Genomic DNA, 23,083 nt, shown 5'->3' on the forward strand with positions numbered 1-23,083 from the left:
AAAGTAAAGATGAAATGGACCAGAGCGGGAGGGAGCCGAGCGTGTGCGAAGCGCGAGGGCTGAGCGCGGCGGGAACGTTCCCGCGCGGCGCCGAGGACCGCTGGTCGCCACACAGCGACCGTTACCCCATGACGCCGCCTCGCGCCCTCCCCACGTGCCCGCCCTCCGCGCACGCGCCGTTCCGGACCACCGACCCCCAGCGTGACGTCACTTCCGGCGAACCGCCCACTCCCAAGATGGCGGCGCGGTCCTTCTGGCTGCGCGGTTGGCGGTCTCTCCTGAGGTACCGCGCTTACGGGCGGCCGGGCTGGGGCGGCGGTGCCCACCTGGGTTAGGAGTATGCAGCGTGGGAGGAAAACCGACCGGTTATTTTCAGAAAATAAAGGGAAATAATTCCGCTTTTAAACACGCTTTAGACCTTGATTGTCGGTGTTACCCAGTGTTAGCGATGCGTTGGCACCCGGTGAGACAAACAGTCGCTGTGCCCAGCTGCTGTTTCTTGCCTTCATACCTCAGCATCGTGACGATAACCGGCGTGCCCATCGGCTGTGATTACAGCACCGTTCTGGGTCACGCACCCAGCTGCTGCAGATCGTCCCTGCTCTATTATTGCTGTAATTGCTGTAACTGCTCGCTCTGTTTCTCGCACTCCAGGCTCGGCCGCCCCGCGCTGGCCAGCAGCAGCAGGCGCTGCCTTCCTGGTGGGGCCGGGCGGTGGCACGGCGCGGTGGGCGCAGGGCTGGGAGCTGCGCTGTGTGCTGTCCCGGTCGTGGAGGTAAGGGAGCTCCGGTGACGGACGTGCAGCCCTGTGTGTTAGAAAGCCTTCCTTATATGTCCCAAATACTCAAAAACTTAGCATTTTATAAGCTGGTACTTACGCTTTCCTTTGTACCTTCTTGGTTCTGCCTTAGGGATCACAGCTGTTGATGCCTTGCAGTTGTTAAAGAAATGAGAAAGACAGTGTTTACGTTCAGTAACAAATTTGCAGGAAAAAAAAAAGGCCTTGTTTTACAGAGAAATTCGTACTAGTATTTTGCTCTAGGCTGTCCAGCCTTGTGATTAGCAGTGGTGCTTTTTCTTATCATTATTAGTTACCAGTAATGTATAAATGGAAGTCAGTGTAAGGATAATGCAAACTTGTTGTATTTCAGAAACAGAACTCAGCTTCTCTCAGTAACGACGCCTTGATTAAGAGAGCCGTTTGTTTGGTAACAGACAGTACTTCCACTCTCCTCTCTCAAACAACATACGCACTGATTGAAGCACTGACAGAGTATACAAAGGTAAGATGAGAGATTATGCACTTTGATTTTTGGGTCCCTGGGAAATTCTGGAGTGGCTCTATAATCACTATTGTCTTACTACAATGTTAAAGTTATTTTTAGGTTTGTTAGACCTTTCCTCTGATCTTGAACTTAAGTTGAAGGGACTTGTGTTTCAGAACTGGGGCTGAAGAAAATCAGACCAGTTACTTGGAGCAGAACGGAAGGGCAGCTATCAGATTTCTGCACATTGAGTACGTAGGATATGCTGCCCTATATTTTATTTACTCTCTGTGCCTATTTCTAGGTCCATAAATTTGAGTTTCATTAGAAGAATGGAATAAGCCATACTTAAACTTGAAACAACAAGATACAATTTTAATTTTAGAAAGAAGTGCTAATTTGAAAGGAGTATTTGCATTCCTTCCTTTTCAATTTCACAAGTATTATTGCCTCATTGCTATGGCAAGTATATGAAGAATAGTACTTTGACCCTGTGGTAGGCAGGCAGCAAATTGTATTGGTATCTCCAAAATTTCCATGGGCTAATGTACTTTTACATATTTCTGTTTTTCCCAGTACAAATATATTTCTGTGGTACTGCAAGGAACTGTTCTAGCATAGGTAGGAAGCAGTGGGCTTTCAGAGTAGGAAATCAGAGTGGTTGCATGCTTTGAATCCCGAGAAGCCCATGATGATGTGCAATCTTGGAGCATCAAAGTTCTGGTGCTCGAGTCAGAGTATACTCCTTGCTTTTTTCAACATGTTTAACAGCAAACTTAAGAGCAAAGCACCTTGGGAAGTATTCAACGATTTTGTTACCCACTGCATATACTGGAGATTAAATACAGCCAGGTTAGTTCTTTTGCTTTCTATGACTCATTAACACCAGCTAACAGTGAGCCAACATCTATAGATTTTCACGTAACTGTGTGAAACGATCCCTTTGCAGGCAGTTTATACGTTGGTGTCTCTCTACAAGCAATACACAAATCTTCTTGGGAAGATGAACTCAGACGAAGTGGATGCAGTCTGGCAGGTGGTAATAGGAGCCAGAGTTGATGTAAGCCTTCATCTCCCTTCAGTTGTTACCGCAAAACAGTCAATCAGGAAACTGTCTAAGTCTTAAGTTGGAGTGTTACAAAGTAGGAATTCTTTACTAACAGCACTGGGTGTGTGGCAGATACTATCCTTCCCATATGTTGCACAAAAAGGCCTTCAGTTGATACACGTTCAGAGGTCTTCCTGGAGGGGCATGCGTATTCAATACAAAGAGTCCTGGAACCGTATCTGTTCAAACACAGTGTCTGGTAGAACTTCCCCTAACTATTGCATACAAAGTCTCCTGGCACATGCCTTATCCATTCCATACAAAGACACAGACCCTTCCCATTTTCTAAACAGACTACAAGGTTGTCCTTTGAGGAACTTACCTAGCTGCAACTTGTATCACAGTCAGCAATTTGCCTCTTCAGCTTTTCTCAGAAAGCTGTACCGTCACTTGCTCACCTTTTCACAGAGGTACTGTTTGGAACAGCATTCAGATATTCTCATGTCAAATTGGATAATCATTTTACTCCTAGATGACAACAAAACAGCAAGAATACCTAAAGCTAGAATCCAGCTGGATGACAGCATTACGTCTTTCAGAGATGGCAGCAGAAGCTGCGTATCAATCAGGTATGCTCAAGCAGAAATACTGAGAATCCTTCACTTAACATGTAGGCAGTATTTATTCTATGAGAATGGAGTTGGGAAAGAGAGGGAATATTAATTCCAATAATGTACCAATTTAGAATTAATGCTGGTTGTTAGCAGTGCTAAGAACTTACTTTGTTGGCTACAGCTCTAGTACAGATGTCCTGGGAACCAGGGCTGGAAACTTCGTATATTGTTTATATTGATAGGAACCATGCCAGAAAATATTTGACAAAGTGTTATTTTCAAATGCAGTGCTCAAACGTGCTTCAATGCCTGGAGCCTAGCTGGTGCCCCTAGCTACATCCTCTTTTACTGAAGAGTGAAAATATTTACCTTTCACTCAGTTATGATACAAATTTTGTTTTCTCCCTACATAAAAGCTTTCACAAAAGTGTGCAGAGACTTGATAGCTCTGAGATTGAGCTATGGACTGACTTAGGGCAGATCAGAGAAAATATTGGGGCAGAGAAAGAAGGAAAACAGTAAATACATAGGGACAGCCTACCTGTGTAGGTGCAATTTCCTGATGAAACTTGAAAAAGATGTAGAATCTGTAGGAGCATAGAGTTTCTACGTTCAGCAGTGTCTCAGATGATGGTCGGTTCCACTACTGCACGAGAGCCAAAAGTGCCTGCGGCAATGAGTGGGCAGGGCTTCGTTTTCAAGGCCGGCAGCACAAGCTGATCAGCCTGATTGGATCCTGGTTGAAACCTGGCTGGGAGGGAAGAATTAGGAGGGCACAAAAATCTTCACGTAGGGTATTGGTTAAGGTAAATCAACAGTAAATGAGTTTAGCATTAATATAGCCCAAGAACCATCAAAACACTTAGCAAAGCAGGTGAGAACTACAGACATTTCCTTCCTTAATTGAAGGTTTGCTCAGTTCTCTTCTAACCCTATATATTTAAATGACTGCTTTTCAGGTGCAGATCAAGCCTCGGTGACAGCTCAAAGCCACATCCAGCTAATCAAATCACAGGTGCAAGAAGTACGGCAGCTGTCCCAGAAGGCAGAGACCAAGTTAGCTGAAGCTCAAACAGAGGAGCTCCTGAAAGCTCAAGGAGAGGAATCTTCGTTGCCTCAGGGTACTTTAGGAAGTACAGATGCAGGTGAGGACCCTTATCTTCGGGAAGACTGACATGAACTTAAGTGTCATTTTAGAATATGTGAGAATCAATCAGAAATTGAAGGGTTCCAAACTTTTAAGTGTTGGATAGCAGGAAACCTCTGAAATAAGCCTGTGATTCCATTTCCACCCCTTACCCTCAGATAGGCTTGCTTTACAGATCAAGACAATTCCAAGAATCTGAAAGGCCTTGACTGTGTTTATAATTATGGATTCAGTTATTTAAGTGTTTAACTATGCAAATGTGTAAATTGCTATCAACGATAGCTTGTTAATTTTGTCTGCTGGGAAGATCCTAGCAGTGGTTTGGTATGTTTGTGAGAGCTCTCTAACATAGAGCCTAAGTAGGTATCAACCAAAGAAGTGTATTTAAAAGTTACTGGTTTTAACCTGTATAGTAAATGATGTCTGTTAGTAGATATCTTTATTAAATTGGGCAAATTCATTTCATTCCAAATGTTACCATAGATAAAAGATTAAGTGCTGTTTTCAGTTTTGACTTAAAGGCTTGTAACAGAGTTGAGTCTGATAGCTATATCTAATTGCACTAATTGCAGTCAGGGGAATTGTTTGCTGTAGAGCTGAAAACCTGCTATGGAGTCACCCAAGTTCCTCTTAGAGAAGTTTTGCACAATTTGGTATGACAGCCTCTTTCACCCAAGAGCCAGTACTTGTAATGTATCTGCCTTCCCCAGGAAGGAAGAGATTTGATTTTCATGGCATTGTGGTTACAAAGTAGTTGTGGAAACTGCTACAGATTTTATAAAGCAGTCAACAAAAGTGAGTTTTACATATTTGAGCACTTTCCAGCAAAAGTTTCAAAAAATAATCTTCATTCTCTCTTTCTGTGATCTTAGTGTTTCACTACAGACTTCAAAACCACAGGTATCTTCCTTTGTGTTCATTTTCTAACTTAACAGCTTAATGTGAAATTTGCAGTGTTAACTGTACAAACAATAAAACTTCAGCTGAGATTGCTGTGTAGAATAGCGTTGATGAGATAGAACTTTATCAGTGTTGATTGGACTCAGTTAATCCCCATTCATCAGTTTTTCTGAGAAGGCACACAATCCTAAGATTTCGCACTGCACGCTAACATCAGATGCACTACATCTGTGTTGAAGTTGCTGTTACTAAACTGAGTTCTGCTTGATGAGGTATTTTTTCAGCTGTAACATGAGCCTTTGTCTCATTTTGTCTGCCTTTGAACAACTGCAATCTCAGCTGCACACCATTGTACACTTACAGATTAAAAGGTAAAAGAGTTTTTAAGAACAAACAAACAAAACAACCACCCTTTCTTTGCTCCTGCTCCTGACTGGATGCTGCAGTATCTAAGGAGGATGGTAGAGTTTGGAATCAAAGCTCCTAGGAAAATGCTGATGTCTGCTGTGCCAGTAGGCAGAGGGTCCCAAAGGAGGCTCAGGGCTGAGCATTTGGAAGATCCCTAATACCTTGAGATGATCAGTTGTAAATGTGACACAGCCACACCCTTAAGAGCTAACTGCAGCTTCAGGTCAGCCTTCTAACCACAGCTGCTCTTATTTGCTCTGTGCAGCAGTTTAAGAACTCCTGCCAAACCACTGCCTGAAACGTGCGTGCAGGTTGTGTAGCAGTCAAGATGCTGCAGTAACTCTGATACTTCCGCAGGGGTTTGGCTTAAGGGAGATGAACATCAACCCAGGAGCTTGGAAAATTCCCACCTATTCCTCCCCTTGCAGAGCCTGCCCCACCCCCTCTTGCCCACTTCTTGTTTTACAGTATGACCCAGACTTTATGCACCTCAGACTTGCGGATGTGGAAGTGGCAAGTCAGCTCAAATCAAAAAGACAAACAGATTCATGAGTGGCTTGACATTACCTCCAAAATGGAGTGGAAAAAGCCCCAAACCTTCAGTGAGAAGTGAGTTACACATCAGGAATTAACCAACACTCTTAAGCCCAGAAGAGCCACAACATCACTCACTGCATGATGTTACTGAGTTTGCGTTTGGAATCATTTAGGGGAACAGAAAAAAGCTGCCACAGCAGTTCACATCATACCAAACTGCTCTGTCACATCCCTTCTCTGGAACAAGCAGTAGTACACAGAAAACAGAGCTGAGAAACCAAGTTTTGCTGCCTGATACTCAACCTTGTTTACAAAGACAATCTGAAGCTACTTGTAGACAGCATCTCAGACAATACTGCTCGGGCTGCAGTGAGAAATATGCTAGCAGCTTGTTCAAGAGCTTGCTGAGGATGGACACAGGTCGCCCTTAATTTCCTCAGACACACCTACTGACACCTAGCAGAAGAAGCTTACACTGGGGTTGCAACTCATGCTATAAGAGCCTGGGTCACACAGTAAGCTAAATTAAAACTACACCTGGTGCTTTAAGAAGCTAAGGCAGCAAAGAAAATACACTATTAAGCAAGAACTAACAGTATTGCACCCCACACTGGCAGCCAGCCTCCACAGGATGCATGTCACATCTCTGGGCTAGGGGTGTCTTCAGGTCTCTAAGGAGCATAAACAAGGAATTCCTCCTTGTAGCACTACCCAGGCACCTCTGAAAACTCCAGTTCACACTGGTGAGACAGAACACAAGACAGCTATGAGCTGCACAACACAAAACACTCTGATTTCTGTAATTGTACACTTCCTCTTTTGCCTTAGATTTTTTCTAAAGCTTCCAGGTCACTGCCAGCTCACACACAGCACGACACCCTAGAGCTGAGAAGCTTCATAGAAGTATAAGCAAGACTTAGCTTCAATTTAATCATTTCTCAGATTAATTACTCAGAGCACTCAGCTGAATTGCTGATTCCATATTTGTACATCATGTCTGGACTGGGGGGGTGAGAACAGAGGAGGATGTGGCAAGTTTCCATTTCTACATAACCCCATCCTCTTTAATATTGATGGCTCCTTCCTGCACATACCCAGTGCCAGATGTCAGCCTCTTTTTGCTTGTAGTTCTTTCAGCTTTCAGGAGACACGTGAATATTCCCATAAAAACATTTTCAAAACTGTATTTTATTTATATTCAACATTACAGAACCAAACAAACCAAATAAATCCCAAACACCTCCCACACAGCCTGAAAAGCTGCAGCCACTGTGCTTTACTACCACTCAGGACACACTTCTCTGAAACCCAATCAGAAAGTGTGCAAAAGCTTCCTGTGCAAGTCAGCTTGAAATTAACTTCTGTAACATCAAATGGCTCGAGTTGGAGCCCAGTCCCTCACATCACTGGGTGATCACTGTGCTGTGTTAATGCAAAATGTTTCCAAGCCTTGCTTTCCTTTTCCCACTCCTTTCCCTTTCTCCTGCTGTCCTGTAGGACCTGCAGGATTGCTGATCTGGGACAGTAGATTTGCATTGCAGTGCACACAGCAGCATACGCTGGCCTCTGTTCTACCCTTGCCTTGATTTCAAAAGATTAATTTCAAGTACACTCACTCATTAGTCATCACGAGCTTCCCTACAAGAGAACAAATTAGACACCAGTCTCAGTGTTGCGAGCCTCCAGTGGAGGTGGCACTTCATTCACGTCACCTGTGGATGCTGTGGCTCACCCAGGTTCCAGCACGGCCAGGAGGAAGCAAGCCAAGTTCCTGTGCTGCATCTCCAACCTATGAGCCCTTCCCATGACAATTCAACCACCTCAGTAACCCACTGACAGAAAAAGACCAACTGCAAAACAAAACCCCATGGCTCAAGTATAACCTGTTAGTAGAAAACACTTCTACCACAACCTGATTTTTAGTTTAAGTACCCTGTATCTGTCAACAGCCAGCTGCCGCTGTGCTCAGACGTAGCTTCACTTCCAGCCCCTTCTGTAGGAGTGTGTTACTGACACCGCACACCTAATGCTGTCATCCCTCACCAGCGTCCACATGATCCACATCTCGGTTGGGTTTAGTTTGTGCACAACCATCAGTTCCTTGTACAAGCACGGATCGAAAGGATTAAAAGGTCTCTGGATCCCAAAAGTCTTAAAGCCAGCGTGGTTCATTGGGACCACTGCCATCTTTGCCAGACACATTCCCACAAAGACATCATCTATGGGGAAGAGCTCCATGCCCTCTGCAGTGCTCTGGAGGCGTTGTACTGTCGTTCTGGACATCACGTAGCCCCCTCCGCCTGCATACAGAGGGTAGAAGGAAGCTCTGTACATGGACTCGGGAACAAAGTACTTGATTTTTGTGTTCCTGATGGGCCGGGCGTTAGCGATCACATCTCCAACAAACAGATCCTGTTCAGGTTTCAAATCCCGGAGAAACTCCACAATATTGTAAGTGTTGACAAAGACATCATCATCGCCCTTCAGCACAAACCTGGCCTTCAGACAGTCCTCCACAAACCAGCGGAGGAAATGCAGCTCCTTGAGGGTCAAATTGAAGAAGTTGTCAACAAAATCCCACTGCACGATGTCATCAAACTCTTGGCTCTCATAAGCCAGCAGCTGGCGCAGTGGCTGCACCTGGTTTTTGGCCTCCGAGCGCCCCAGAAGGAACACCAGCCTGACGCGCCTGCCGCCGATGGAGACCTCCTTGCCCCACGTGTTCCTGATTGCCACCCGCCGTTCTATATTGACTGGGGCAGACTTGATGGCCAGCAGGAGGAAGGTCTCTTGGCTACACCTGGAAGGCTTCAGCAGGATGGAGAAGTTTCGGCAGTGCCTGTAAGTCAGGAAGACACGGTGAAGCTCTGGGAGGGAGACAGAAGAATTGGCAACGGCCAAGTCAGGCAAACAGTTGCTGGGTTCAGCATTGCCCAAAACCAAAGGCTTGGGATCTGCTACATCCACCTTCTGGTCCTCTGGTGACGTTAGCAGCTTAGTTTCTCTCCTGATGTAAAAAAGAGATGCCAGCAGCGTGACTGAAAAGGCAGAAAGTGCAAGGCTTTTAATCCTGGGATACATTGCAACCTCTGGTGCAGAATGCAGGCCCTGTCCGAGTGAGGAGAGAGAAGCATTTAACAGTGAAACCGAGCCAACTTACACTTTCCATTTCCCATCCTAGAGCACCCATGCCTGCAGCCGCAGCCCTCCGCAGGCGGAGCGGAGCACACGATCCCAGCAAAGGACAGCGAAACACTGAAATGCCGCAGCCGGTGCCGCAGGGACCACTCCCCACCGTTCCCATCCCGAATTTTCTGGGTCTTACTGCGGATTCGGAGCAGGGGCAGCAGCAGCGAGGCGCTGCCGGCCAGGACACGAGCGGGGAGCCGGGCTCCGGAGCTGTTGGTCAGGGGGAGCACGGCTCGGCCGGGAGCCGCGGCGCGCTGCTCGCCCTCGGCTCTGCTCGGTCAGCCCCGGCCCGTCCCGCAGCCGCACCGACACTCACTGAGAACCGCACGGCCGCTTTCCACTCGCAGCCGCGCAGAGCAGCCCAGGAGCTCCGGCCCGCCCCGAGATCCGCCCCCCGGCCCGCCCAGGGATCCGACGCCTCCGAACGCCCCGATCCCCGCACACACAGCACGCTGCAGCCCAGATGACCGCGCACACCGTGCCCCCATCCTCGCGCGCACACACACAGCACTGCACCTCAAGCCTCCTACCGCACAACGCAGATCGCACCACAGCCGCACCTCACACCCACGTCCCTCCCCGCCCACCGCCTGCAGCTCCCGCAGGAGCCCCCCAGCCATCCTCCATCCCCATTGATTCAGCCAAACTAGCAGCATGGCAGCATCCCTGCGGGTTTTATTTCACTGACCTCTGCTGCTCGCTCTTTGGCTACGGACGCATCACTGAGCTTTCCCTGCAGCCTCGGTCATGCTCTCCCCTTGCTGGGTGCCGGCCGCGGGCCACCGAAGCAGCTGCATCTGGAATTCAACTGTCAGCGGCACCGGCTGCATCCCACATCCCTCCTCCTCCTCCTCCTCAGCAGAACGTCTGTTTTTTCTCTTTCCTGTGGAAAACAGTAAATCAGTCTCTGTCTTTGTAGCCTGAAAAGCAGCTGTGTGCATGGGGGTATGCTCACCAAGTTAGCACTCACGGCGGGGCCCTGAGGGAAAAGCTATTTGAATACGACTTAGCATAATAAGCATCTGTAAGAAGGCAATCAATCTGCGTGCAATTTTGCTTTTTGTTGCAAAAATCGCTCTGTAATTTCTAAGAAAAAAAAGAGAGATGGGACTAAATCATTCCATGGGTTAAAGTGAGACCTACGTGAGACTACTTCCGAAGACATCCTTCAATGCCCGGGCAAATAGTTTGCTCGAGACAAAGCTCCCTGCCTTCCCTCTTTGAGCTGCCTGGAAGAGATCCCAATGTCCCTAAGAGGATTTATTATTCGTGTGCATGTGCCGGCCGAGGGATGCAAATCAGCCTCAGCTCCAAGCTGGGAGGCTGCCCAGTGCCCCGCTGCTGCATTTCCAGGGGGATTGGAGTTGGACTCGATGATCTCTGGAGGTCCCTTCCAACCCCTACAGTTCTGTGATTAATCCACAGCAGTTTGGTGGGGAACGAACACCAAAGGAACCAAAGGACACGGGGCGGTTTGGTGACTCACAACACACCGAGCAGCCCACCTGCCCCCACAGCCTTGTGGTTGGAGTGATGCATGAGTCACAGCGAAGCTCACAGCCACGGGGGCTGTCAGCACTGGGGTATTGAGCTGCGGGTTCAACAGATTTTGAGGCACTCTGAAAAATGCACTCAGTGGCCATCGCCAACCTGCACCAGGGAACTGGGACTCCAAATTAACCTGGAGTCTCTGACCACTCGGTGTTTCCTGTATCAGCAGCTGCTCTCTGTGCTGGCCATGCAACCCCCAACACACAGGGTTTGTTCCTCAAGCTAGAAGGAAGGGCTGCTGCATGCACACAACACAGGCACTCATGTGGAACAGAAGAAAAAAGCATCGGTCGCATGACAGCATCTCACTACTTCAGCTGCAATTTGAGCACATATTGCAAATGAGCACTGCATGATGGGGAACCAGCACAGTGATGATTCAAGGGGTGTAATCTTCTTTTAGGCAGCCTTCCTTGACCCACGAGCGACTTCTCAGCATCTCTCTCAGCTATCTCATCCTTCTCAGAATTCCTCCTGCTCCTGCACAGGTGTGCTGGTGCTGCTGTTTCTGTAGCAAAAAAATAAATCCCTGCAAGAGGCAGAGCGAGGTCTATATCCAGCAGCCCAGGCAATGTTGGTGATAGAACAACCATGAGCTCTGCACCAAGGAGCAGGGGACGGGTTGCCTCTTTGAGTGTGACAGCAGAGTGGAGTCTATTCCTGGCCAGGCCAGGGCACCCAGGGCTCTCTGTGCATTTTGTCTCTCAACTAGAAAGAACAATAATCCTCTTTGCAAAGTGTTCTGAGACATAAGTTGGGAATGGATGAGGACCTGATTGTGTATCCCAGACATCACCCCTCCAGCAGCCCGCACCACTCCAGGCCACTGGCTGCTTTTGGCAGCTGAAATAACAGGCAGCAAATATCTCACCCCACAACCTGCCTTGCCCTGTTCCCTGGCTCAAGGAGCCATGAGTGTTCATTGCTCCCAGGACGCAGGCCAGCAGCCCACCCTCAGTGCGTGCCCAGACACAACAAGGTCCCCGGGTGTGTGCCTAACCCTCCTGTCCCACAGCATCAATGGCAGCATTCACAGCCAGGGCTCAGGACATGAGTTAGTGCCCAGCTCCACAGAGCTGGCTGCAGGACTGGGCACTGCCGCTGTTTGCTCACACATACTGCTCTGCCCAGCCAGCCCTCGGTCACCTTTGGCAGGCGCTGTGGCTTTCTGGCTTTCCTTCTTTGCTTTTGTTTTTTTGCTCTTGTCTTTGCCTTTTTTCTTGTCCTGTGGAGACAGACATTTCCACAGTCAGGCGGTGTCGAAATTCGCTGCCCTCATTCAATCTTGTGACAGCCATTGCTGCTTGGGTTCTGTCACCGGCATTCAAACGGCTGAAGAAAGGCATGACGAAACAGGAACATAGCAGAAGAGATGCTTGGAGAAGAGAAGGGACTCCAGGAAACAGCAAGCCTCAGAACAGCTGCTGTGTGTTGTTGTTTTGAGAGAAAGAGCATCGGAAGAAGCAAAAGCTTTCATTTTGGATGGAAAAATAGAGTCATCTGTTTTCTTAACAGAGGCCCATGAAAAATAATAGTACTTACTGCTAATATAACATTAAATAACAACGCCTATATAGATAGGTGTTTCTCCAGCAAGGTTATTTCAGGAGGATTTCATGGAGAAGGGTGCTGAGGGATGGATGTGAGGATGCTGCAGGGCAGGATGTGCTGAGCCCCTTCCTCAGCCACGTCTCCCTGCCCCCTAGGACAGCTCCTTACCAGCTTCTCCTCCTGATTCGGTGACTGCAGCAGCTGCTCGGTGATGAGGATCCCGAAGTCACACACAGTTGCCACCACTGTCTCAGTGGCCAGCAAGGCATCCAGGGCCACCCTCTCAGAGCCCAGGATCCTCTGAATAGGTGGGTCACTGCGAAGCTCACGTGGCTTCTCCTTCTTCTTTTTCTTCTGCTTGTCTCTGGGCCCAGGACCCTGCAGGGCACCAGTACAGACACAAGTGTCAGCTGTGCATTGGGTCCCTTTATCAGACAGAAAGCAATTCCATCCCAGCCCTTAGCCCACATATCTACATCCAAAATGCATACTACTAGTTGCTGCCTTCTTTCCATAGCACAAGAAACCTTGGCTAGAGGTATAGGATGGAGGAAAACCATCCCACCCAAAACCAACACAGAAGGTCTGTCCTTCCCTCATCGCTATTCCTACAGGTCAGATGGTATTTGGACATTGCTCCCTCCCAGCATCCTACCTTGGCGCTGTCCTTCTTTAGCCCCCGTTTTTCCTTCCCACTTTTTACTGCATTTTCCTCGGAGTCAGCACTGACCGGCCACCAGAGCACCTGCAGGAGAGAGGTACTGCAGGACTGCGCAATGCTGCCTCCTAGAGGGAGTCCAGTCTGCCTTCTAATGCCACTGCCGGCTCCCCCGGCAGCAATTTCTCCTCCCTGTCCCTCTCACCAGACCTTCCACGTGCCCACCTTCTCCTCCACTACCGAGACAATCGTTCCAGCTCGCAGGTAGTCCTTCAGCCCCACTAAATCCTTGGCAGTGTGCTCTTTTCTGTAGCTGCAGTCAATTGTTTCTGCCCAGGGCTCTCCAGGGGTGACAAACACCTTTGCTGTGCAAAGACAAAGATTTTTGAAGAGAGACCTTTACTTCCTGAGGACAGGAATGGCTCCAGGACAACACCAATGCCAATTCATTATCCACCAACCTCAGTAACAGCCTAGCTGTGGCTGATGCCACAAGGGATGCACTGATGCCACATTTCTAGAAAAGCCATAAACCACCCCGGCCAGGGGATGTAGGCCTCATTACCATCCTCATTACCAGTATGTGCAGCAGGGTCCTCCATGGCTGCACCCTCCTGCTGGCCCTTTGTTTCCCTCAAGTCCCATGCAGAGTTGTCCACATCCAGAGTGGCCACCACAGGACTCTGATGAATTTTTACCTGGAACAGAGATGTTCCCTCTTGGCAGAGCTTGTCTGGTTGTGCTTGCATCAGGCTCAAAGATAGCATGCCTCTGAAATTCCATTCCCCAGCCCATTCCAGCCACCAGGAGAAAGGGCAGAGAAAGGTGAGCTGCACAGTGGCACCAGTAACGGAGAGTGGTCTGCAGCACCCAGCAGTAGGAGAGCTGTAAATGCTCTTCCACGTGCAGAACAGTGCTCCCCAGAAAAGACAGGGAACGTGGTCAGCATAGACTGGTGCTGCTGGATGTGGCCAGGTGTGAATTCTGTTCTTAGCACTACAGTTGCCCATGGTAGTTCATTATGAATGGTCTCGCTCTGCATTCTGGAGATGATGTCCCCACCACCGTGGCCTGCCAGTGCCTATTGCTTTCAGGAGCTCAGTTAAGCACCAACCTCAGTGCCACCATCCTCAGTCTCCTCTGCTGCAAACTCGTAGGTCACACAGTAGCTGTAGGTGATCACTGGTGCCTCAGACCCAATCTCCAGCTCCTGGAGCGTGCTAGGATCAGGAACTCCCTTGATTTTCCCAATGCTCACAACCACTTGTGCTTCATTTTTTATCAGCTCTAAAGGGAAAACAACCCTGCTTAGGAGGAAGAAAAGCACAGAACAAGCAGAAACATCCAGGATGTCAAATTCTACTGCCTAGCATAACTCCCTGCCTTCCTTTGCAGACGCTGTGACAAGCCACAGCCACATGAGGTCACTCCAAAGCCACACACAACATCTGGCTCAGTTGCTTTGGCTCTTGTTTAACATTTTTGACTCAATAACGCACTACCAGTGCATAACGTCATCAAGTGGGGGGCCATCAAGGCCTTCCCACCCACTGAAGCCCCCTGCCCTTGCCCCTGCCTGGGATTTGCCACATGCAAAGGTGGCACCGATTTGTGCTGGCAGTGCAACACAAGAGCACGTTCCCAGATGATGTTCTTTCAGTAGCTCAAGAAGGAAACACACAGTGTGAAACCAGACAGGTCTAGAAAGCAAAGACAGGGGCAGGCAATGACACTGAGCCAGTGCTACAGAAACCAGACTGGATTGTTCACACCCTGCTCCAGACCAGCCTTGGGTGAGCACTTCCTTATGACAGACTTCCTCCTCCAGCCTCTTCTCTGCAGGGCCAGAAGAATCAGAGGGAATCAGCTGGCATAGAGATCCTGCTCACAGCCATTCCCTACTTGCTGAGTTTTCCACAGTGAGACACACGTGCCAAATCCCTGGATTGCGAGGATCCTGGATGCATGAGCCAGGGCAGATTTTGATCCAACGTAGTAATGGTTCACACAACCCTCACTTATCTTCCCGTCACACAATTAGCATGAAAACTTTTTTAATCTTGTACTTTGTACGTTTCAGGTAGCAGATAACTGATTCTCACTGTCTTTTGCTACATTTGCAGCATTGCTGCCTTCATTGCACTGATGGGGTAAAAAAAAGACTCAGAGAAAGATCTTTTGAAGACAGGCAATCCTGGATACAGTAAGTCCTGAGGACTCCTAGATCCACCATGATGAAGCCACTTCCTGAATGTTGGGTTCAGCACCAGTAGGTTTAAGACAAAGGCTCACCTGGCTGCTTCGATAAGCCACGGAACTGGTACCTCTCGTCGAGCCCTATGTGGATGTCATCAAGGAAGGAAAGCTTGGGCAGGCTGTCCACAACGAAGCCTCTGTAAGCGGGAATGAGAGCCAGTGGGTTCCCTTGGAGCACCAGGGTGCGGAGCTTCTTCAGACTGGACAGCTGGGAGACCAGCCCAAACAGATCCGTTAGATTATTAAAGCTCAGGTCAAGCGAGATGAGATTTGGCCTGAAGGAGAAAATCCATTAATGAGGGTAGGCAAACAACACCCCTCTGAGGATCAAGAAAAGAAACAGAAATTGTGATTCCTCCACGTAAGAACCTGCAGTGGCACAAACTGAATCAAACTGGAGAATGCACCAGTAGCCAATTCCAAATTCCTGAGCCACACAATCCACTGCCAGTCTGCCCCATAATTAAGCCTCTTTTTACTCTAGCATCCATTAACCACCCCACCACATCAGTCAGTGATACAGCCTAAGTTTTAGGCCCTTCCTCAGGGAGGACTCCCAGCAGGGCCTTTGGGAAGAGCATGGGAAAAAGGAAATGCATAGAAACATGGGAACTGCGCCGAACAGGGTGCTGAAGGGCTGTAATTTCTTAATGCAGGCCCCTGGATGGCTGGAGGTCATCTGTTCACATCTGCTCACATGCCTTCAGGAGCACACATCTGGCTGTGGCATTACCAGAAGTCTGCAGTGAGGTGCTTGTCTTGCAAAGGGCCATGCAGCCTGTTGTATCCCAGCCCCAAGTGCTGCAGCTCTGGAGGAGGTTGAGCACACAGACCCTGCAGATCAGACACGGCGTTGCAGCAGAGCTCCAGGATCTGCCCAGAATAGATTGAACAACAAACACCCTTTGGAACGATCTGTCTTGAGCTGCTCAACTTGTGTGGCATTCCCAGGTGGGACCCTTCTCCCCATCCCATCATCACAAGGCACTGCTTGCTCACCTTCAGTGTTCGGGGCAGGTTGGCTGAGGTGATCCTGCTGATCTGGTTGGCACACAGTATGAGCTCTTCCAGGTGCTGTAACTGCAACAGTTCCTCATCGACTTCCTCCACCTGCAAAGAGCTAGGTTTGGTCGCAGTGTCCCAGAGACATCTCATGCCACCTAAGCTGAACTGACAGATACGTAGTGCTGATCCATACAAGTGTGTAACACAGGTTAGTGCATAACAAACTGAGCAGGGAAACCAGAAGCTCTACTCCAGCTGCAATAAAAGAATCTGGGGAGACCCTGGGTTGGGGAAACTGTTTTTCCCAAGATGGTTTCCCTTTCAGTAGGAAGACACGGCTTCCTGGCCTGGAGACAGGCAGTGCTGTGTGCACCAGCCCATCCCTGTCTGCCATCCTGCTGTACTTACATCCTTGCCAACAATCCGCAGGGACCTGAAGAGCCGGAGAACACGGGTGCCGCAGGTGAGCTGGGGAGCCAGCACTGCCACTTCACGCAGGCGCTGGTCCTGGGGGCTGCAGCCTGCTGGCAGGGCCCAGGGGCTGCGCGGGTCCCGCAGCAGCTCCAGCAGCGCCTCAGGGCTCTCCTCACCCAGCAGCCTCTCCTCCTCCTGCCCTGAGGAGCCTGCATACGTGACAAAGCGGGACTTGTTCTGCAGAGAGTGGAGAAACAGTTAGCGCCTTGCACAACCCCTCCAGATGCTCCCTGTCCCACAGCCGTGCCCCCAGCCCCTACCCAGCTGCCCAGGCCGCAGGGGAAGTCCCGCAGGCCCAGGCGCCGCAGGTGTTTCTGAAAAGCAGCCGAGAGGCTGTGAGGGCCGGGCGCTGCCATGCAGGAATTCTCTGGTTCTTGGCAACGCGTCCCGTCGCTAGGAAATGACACAGACACGGATGTCCTGGGGACTGCGGACTGCGCTCTATGGGGCTGCAAGCTGGGTAGAAATCCCAGGCTTTGAGGGACTCCTCCAGGCTCTGGGGGCTGCAGCCCAGCAAGAAAAGAGCAGGAGGCATGCGTGGGGTGCAGCATCGCCCTGTTCCCCGGCCGAGGACCTGAGACATGGCATTTACCATTTCACTTATCTATATCCTGAGTGTCACTCAAGTTTCAGGGAGGAAGAAATCGTGTTCTCTGTGAGCTGCAAGCTGTAAAAGCACCTTATTGGAAAACCGAGTTCATGGCTAAAAGTACTGCTTGGAAAAAGTAGCTGCCTGTTGGGACAAAAGCCCCAGCTCTGTCTGAGGTCAGATTCAGGTCTCTGCACTCAAGAGGATTCTTTGTTTTTTCCAGTGATAGGTGTGGAGGTGACGGAAACAGATTCCACTCTGGGGAGTGTTCAGACCCATGTCAGCAACATTTCACCAAATGAATTGCAGATGCTCTGCAGCGCCTAGCAATTACGTGGTGGAAAGCTGAACTTCCACTCATGCAGGGTTTTACAGGACGGATATCAATCTGCTCCCTTATCAGCTCAGCAGCTTATCACAGCTGCACAGATAGGGAAGGACAAGCGCAGCGTGCATGAGACTGGGGCATGGCATGAAGTAGAATAACCAGGCAAACCTCAGTCCAGTAGAAAATGAGTCAAACTTTCTATAGTTCTTTGAAAGAGCGTTGCCAGTGGCTGAATTTTATTCTGCAGAAAAGCCAAGATGAAAGCTTCCTTTATTTGTATTGCAGTTGCGTCAGGGATAATCTAGAACTGGTTCTAGAACTAATTGCTGCATCAGGAGGAACAGTGCTGCAGTTCCTCATCCATCCCCCCTGTGGCACCCACCTGGGGCCACTGGAAGGGACTGGCAGTGCCTGATGGCCTCCTGCTGTTGCAATGCAGATGAGGAATCTCACCAACTGCATTTCTGCACTTCCAAACAAGTATCCCTCCAAGATGCAGTCCTCCTACCTGAAAGGAGCCACCCATACTCATCAGTATCTTTGTTGAGATGTTCCTAAAGGCAACCTTCTGCAAAGAAATATGTACCTCCAAATAACACGTAACTCTAAATAAAAGAAGTCTCTGCCAGAACTGTGCTCTCCTGCTTCTTCTCCAGCACTCTACGGTACTCGTACATCACATCTCAGGCCATGATAACATATTCTGTTTGTTCTGTTTAGCACCAGGAACACAGGTTGTGCAACAACATTGTCCTATTCCCAGACAGAGCAGCTCAACACCATGGGTTGGCTGCACCCCTCTGCTTCAGTCCCAGGCTTGCTGAGAGCAGTAAAAGAACCTTGTTGGGTTTGTGAAGCTCAGTAACATGGCCTTAGGCCAACCACTGAGGCTGAAGTCACAGCCCAGTTGGACCTGAGCACAACATGGTACAGGGGAAATGCCTTTCCCTTTCAAGCCTTTGGAATCAGTTCATTCCTAGTAAGCAGTTCCTGAGACCATAGGAACTTATGTACGTCAGGCCTTTCATTGTCAGATGGATAATTTCACACAGAAAACACTAACTCCCAAAATGTTGCTCCTTGAAAGTTTTCTGGACCTGGCATGCATTTGTCTTTGAATCTCTCACTACTTTCTAGCTTTTCTCTACTTCTCTAGTCATAGTAGTACAAGTGAAAGCTTGTCACTCTACCTTTTCACAAAGGTGTACTCATGAGAGTTTCCTCTACTTCAATTTCTGTCCTAAAATATCAGCAGATCTGCAACTCCTCTTCTGATCACAGGCTCGTGTTTCTGAGTGCTAGGAACAGGCTTTCTGTTTTGCTGCATATAAGGTTCTCCTGCCTTTAGTAACTGGGCACAGAGAAAACAGCCTCAGCAGAGTCAGAGAGAAGGCGAAAAGCTGAGAGGTGGTTCCTGGGCATCCTCTGCTGGCATGCCTCAGGGGCTTACATCTGGTACACGAGGTGTTATGGAGATCCAGCTAGGGTTATGCACACTCATCCAAAGCCTGATCTGCCTTGCATACGAGTCCCTCGTGGGTTCTTTTGCATCCAGCATTGGCCCACTCTTGCACTGGCCCCTGCAGGAGACTGTTGCTGCCTTCAGGAACCCAGTTGTGTACTTGCACACTTCATCACGTTTGAGGAAGAACACAACAGAATTCATGCTCTAAATTGTACCGTTTGGAGATCCCAAGGATTTAGATGGGATGGTTAAGCCAAGCATCCTGAACTCCTAGTCAAATTGATGATACAAGACACCATCCGTGTCAGCTCGAAACTGCATTCTAGATCACAATCAGTGACGACGCATTTGAACCAACTTTTGATGCAATCTTTCAAGAAAAGAAAAAAACCCACACCAGCATCCGCAAAAAAACCAGAGGAGAACCACTGACGCAAAAGTCATGGTACTTAAACACCACCAAGCTGTCCCCATCCACAGCTCTCCAGCCAACAAGCAGCTTGAACACCAGCATCTCACAAGACTCCTGCTGCCTGAGCCACCATGGAACGCCGAGCAGGTGGGTGCAACTTAGCCTTGCTGCACAGCTACAATGGGTGATGCTCCTCCTTCACTCTGGTGCTTGAAGTCCATATGCTCCAGAACGCTCGTGTGGTGCACAAAACCAGTGAGTTTTGCAAAAATGATGTAGAGGTTTGAGACTGTACTCAGTGTATTTTTTTTTTCCTCTTCTTCAATTGAATGCAGAAATCACATTTGCGATCTTCCTCTTCTGTTCTCTGGCTCCTTTGGTCTCCTTGGCACCAAGAGCTGCCTCAGAAGAAGGGAAAACTACTATAGGACAGAGGCAGAAGCAATATACTACCAGCATAAAGCCCCTTCTAGTCCTCGAAAAGCGAGCAACTACCTTGTTCAAAAACTACGTAAGTGTACTATTTTGCATTTTCTGGGCCTATGACTGCGGAGGAATCCCTTGAATTATTCTAAAATAGTAATAGAAAGACCAGCTTAAAATAAATATTTGGGTTAGAACCTGAAAGAGGCACCTCCCAATAGCCCATATAAGGAGGAAGGCATTTATATCACGTTACCTTACGATCGAGTTGGAGCACTGTCTAGGATGGTTAGGCAGCTCTCGCCTTCCAGATTCATGCATTTTTCATCATCTCCTAATTCACACTGAGCTTGAAGCAGGCAGCTTTGTGGATGAAACCAGTGTCAGTGCTCAGTCAGATCACTGGGTAGACAGAGAGGACTGCCTTACTCTTCAGTTTGACCATAATGCTAGGGCAGCCAGGGGCACTTCTGAAAAAAAATCCTGCTCAGCCTTTCCTTGGAGACAGCAAAAACATGAACTGAATCGAAGGATCAGTGCTGAAGGCAAGTTTCAATTCCTGAGAACGTGTTCCCAGGAATGCACTGATAAAAAATCAGCGTAAAACATTTCCCCTGAATTCATTCTTGAAATCTAAACCTTTTCTGCTAAAACAGATAAAAACACTGTCAAAGCATGATGAAATTTTACCTGTATGACAACAACAAAAAGACTTAGAAGTGCCAAAAACAATGACAAGTAGATTATTAAGATAGAAAGTGCTGCACAGTCACAGATAGTGTGCAAGACTTAAAGGACAGTAGGTGTTATACAGCTATTGAACAATAACAACAAAACCTCAAGCAGACACAACTGAATACTCCTAGATAGTCTAACATGGAAACTACCAGGAAAGATGGAAACCAAAGGAATAACGGTCTCTCTTCCTCCCCTGCAGAATGGATGCAGTCCTATAACAGAAGCAACCAAAACCTGGCTAACTGCTGACACCCAAGTCAATGAAATGATGAAGAAAATACCCACATGCCCAGCTGCGGAAGCAGACTGCTGCATGCACACGTTTTACAATGTTTTAGAAACCCTAAGAAGTGATATAGAAATGATTTGTGGTAAGAATTTCACTGCCCTTGTGAACGTAAACACCATCCAGTTGAACATGACGCTGCTTGAAAGAGATGCGCTTCACAGCTGCAAGAACAAGGACCTTCTGCTGAGTATTCGGAACGACATCCAGGCAATGAGGACAGCACAGAAGAAGATGTACATCTGGCGGGTATTGGAGAAATATGAACAATTTATGCAAAACACAACAAAAATGTACAGTTCAGGAGAAATGTGATATGTCAGCGTGACAAAATACCTGCAGGATCCTAGAGCTTTGCTGTGTGACCGTCCATCATTTACGATCAGTTTGATGCCAGGAACAATGCTAACAATGTACTGCTCTCCTATTCACAGCTATATGATCTAGTTTAATATTTAAAAGATGAATGACTTAAGTTATTGATTTTATTTATTATAAAACTATTTATACTGTTATATTTGCAACATCATGTAAAAAGAGTGCACTGACGTAAGCCAGAGTGATTTAATTAACTGGTTATTATGTTAATAACAAACAGGGAAGTGTGATTTCAGTGATTTTAATGTTATTCATATTTTTATCTTGTAATTATTTCCAAGAGAAGGAAATGATTACCAGCAGACTTCTCTACTTCTCATTACTGGCGAGAACTTATGAATGCATGGAATACATTTTTGTATTTAAGCAATTTATTTAAGCATTTTTATAGTTTATATTTATTTAGATTTTTAATGTTTATACTTTAATGCTTGGGAGGGTTAAACAAGATACTTACAACTTAGGTGAACAGTTTTACTCATTTTCTACATATTTGGATAAAACCTGGCATTGAATTAAAATGAGATTAAATAAAACTTATATTGCTAATTCTTCATTACATAATTCTTTTCTTTTTCCAGCATTTTGAGTGTTGAAAGCCCAAGGTTTTATTAAATAGCAAACTGAAGTAGTTGCTTCTGGTTATTACATTAAAAACTTTAGAAACAGTGCATCTCCTCCTTCCTCATCCACTTTTTGTTGATAGATGTGAAGATCACAGCAGCTTTTCTCCCTAATCTCCCACTTGGTTTCCTAGATTTGGATCCATCAGTGGGTAAATTCAGCTCTCACTGCTGAAGGCTGAATTACTGTGCCTCCTGCATACCAGTGTAGGTTTGCAGCAGCAGGGCTGGAAAAGCATGGAGCCCATGGAAACACACTGCGGGCAGCTCAGACACGAGCACTGCACCAAGACTGAGCCAATTACTGCTCCTGGCAGTGGACACTCTGATGCCCTGGGAGCAACAAGACTTGTCAGAGCCTAGTTTTGCCTTTAGGTCATATCAGCTCCTAATCATTGGCAATAATGGGGAGGTTAATAATGTTTTGATTGAAGTTCAAGTTACCACACAAATTTCAAGTCTAAGCATTAGAATCAGTTCAAAATTAACGTGATTAATCTGTGATTATTTTTATATATATGTGTACAGAATCACAGAATCACAGAATCACCCGGGTTGGAAGGGACCCCAAGGATCATGTAGTTCCAACCCCCCTGCCTGGCAGGGCCACCAAACATACACATTCAGATCAGGTTGCCCAGGACCCCGTCCAACCTGGCCTTAAACACGTCCAAGGACGGGGCATCCACAACCTCCCTGGGCAGCCCGTTCCAGGGCCTAACCACTCTCCTAGTAAAGAACTTCCCCCTAACATCCAACCTAAATCTTCCTTCCTTCAACTTGGATCCATTTCCCCTAGTCCTGCTGTTGTCAGCCCTTTTGAAGAGTTTACTCCCCTCCTGGGTGTAGGTTCCCTTCAGGTATTGATAGGCTGCAATGAGGTCACCCCGCAGCCTTCTCTTCTCCAGGCTGAACAAGCCCAACTCCCTCAGCCTGTCCTCATAGGGGAGGTGCTCCAGCCCCCTGATCATCTTAGTCGCCCTCCTCTGGACCCTTTCCAAAATCTCAATGTCTTTCTTGTACTGAGGGCTCCACACCTGGACACAGTAAATTGACTTGAAACTCACCTATTTAAAACCCAAATAAAAGGATCACTTCTCTCACCATCCCCCACTGACAGCAACCCAACCCAGCACTGACAGCTCCACAGCACTCCAATTTCTGCTCTCAGCATCCAGACTTTGTAAGTAGTGGGTAAAGGGTGGGCAGCAGGACTTCGGGATGTGATGGAGTAACCT

At 47.9% G+C, this 23,083-nt stretch overlaps 3 protein-coding genes across 3 annotated transcripts; 1 reads left to right on the top strand and 2 right to left on the bottom strand.

Annotated features, from left to right (window-relative positions):
- DIABLO (diablo IAP-binding mitochondrial protein) lies at nt 1-5,063 on the top strand. Its single transcript, XM_048964228.1, has 6 exons — nt 1-283; nt 655-775; nt 1,152-1,283; nt 2,215-2,325; nt 2,846-2,942; nt 3,887-5,063. Exons 1-6 carry the CDS (start codon nt 15-17, stop codon nt 4,099-4,101), a joined length of 945 nt encoding a protein of 314 aa, XP_048820185.1. The 5' UTR covers nt 1-14; the 3' UTR covers nt 4,102-5,063.
- A 1,613-nt stretch (nt 5,064-6,676) lies between these two features.
- Nucleotides 6,677-9,425, bottom strand: B3GNT4 (UDP-GlcNAc:betaGal beta-1,3-N-acetylglucosaminyltransferase 4). The gene is made up of 2 exons (XM_048963799.1): nt 9,080-9,425; nt 6,677-8,957 (listed from the first exon to the last, which is right to left on the bottom strand). The coding sequence occupies exons 1-2, from the start codon at nt 9,093-9,095 to the stop codon at nt 7,897-7,899; spliced, it is 1,077 nt and encodes a 358-aa protein (XP_048819756.1). The 5' UTR covers nt 9,096-9,425; the 3' UTR covers nt 6,677-7,896.
- On the bottom strand, nt 8,922-17,154 carry LRRC43 (leucine rich repeat containing 43). The gene is made up of 13 exons (XM_048963798.1): nt 16,864-17,154; nt 16,538-16,780; nt 16,124-16,234; nt 15,858-15,997; nt 15,161-15,399; nt 13,983-14,155; nt 13,446-13,566; nt 13,094-13,233; nt 12,866-12,955; nt 12,379-12,588; nt 11,806-11,884; nt 9,797-9,991; nt 8,922-9,027 (listed from the first exon to the last, which is right to left on the bottom strand). Exons 1-12 carry the CDS (start codon nt 17,152-17,154, stop codon nt 9,828-9,830), a joined length of 2,001 nt encoding a protein of 666 aa, XP_048819755.1. The 3' UTR covers nt 8,922-9,027; nt 9,797-9,827.
- Nucleotides 17,155-23,083: the final 5,929 nt, after the last annotated feature.

The sequence above is a fragment of the Lagopus muta genome, chromosome 17 (genome assembly GCF_023343835.1).
Source record: "Lagopus muta isolate bLagMut1 chromosome 17, bLagMut1 primary, whole genome shotgun sequence".
Classification (NCBI taxonomy): Eukaryota; Metazoa; Chordata; class Aves; order Galliformes; family Phasianidae; genus Lagopus; species Lagopus muta.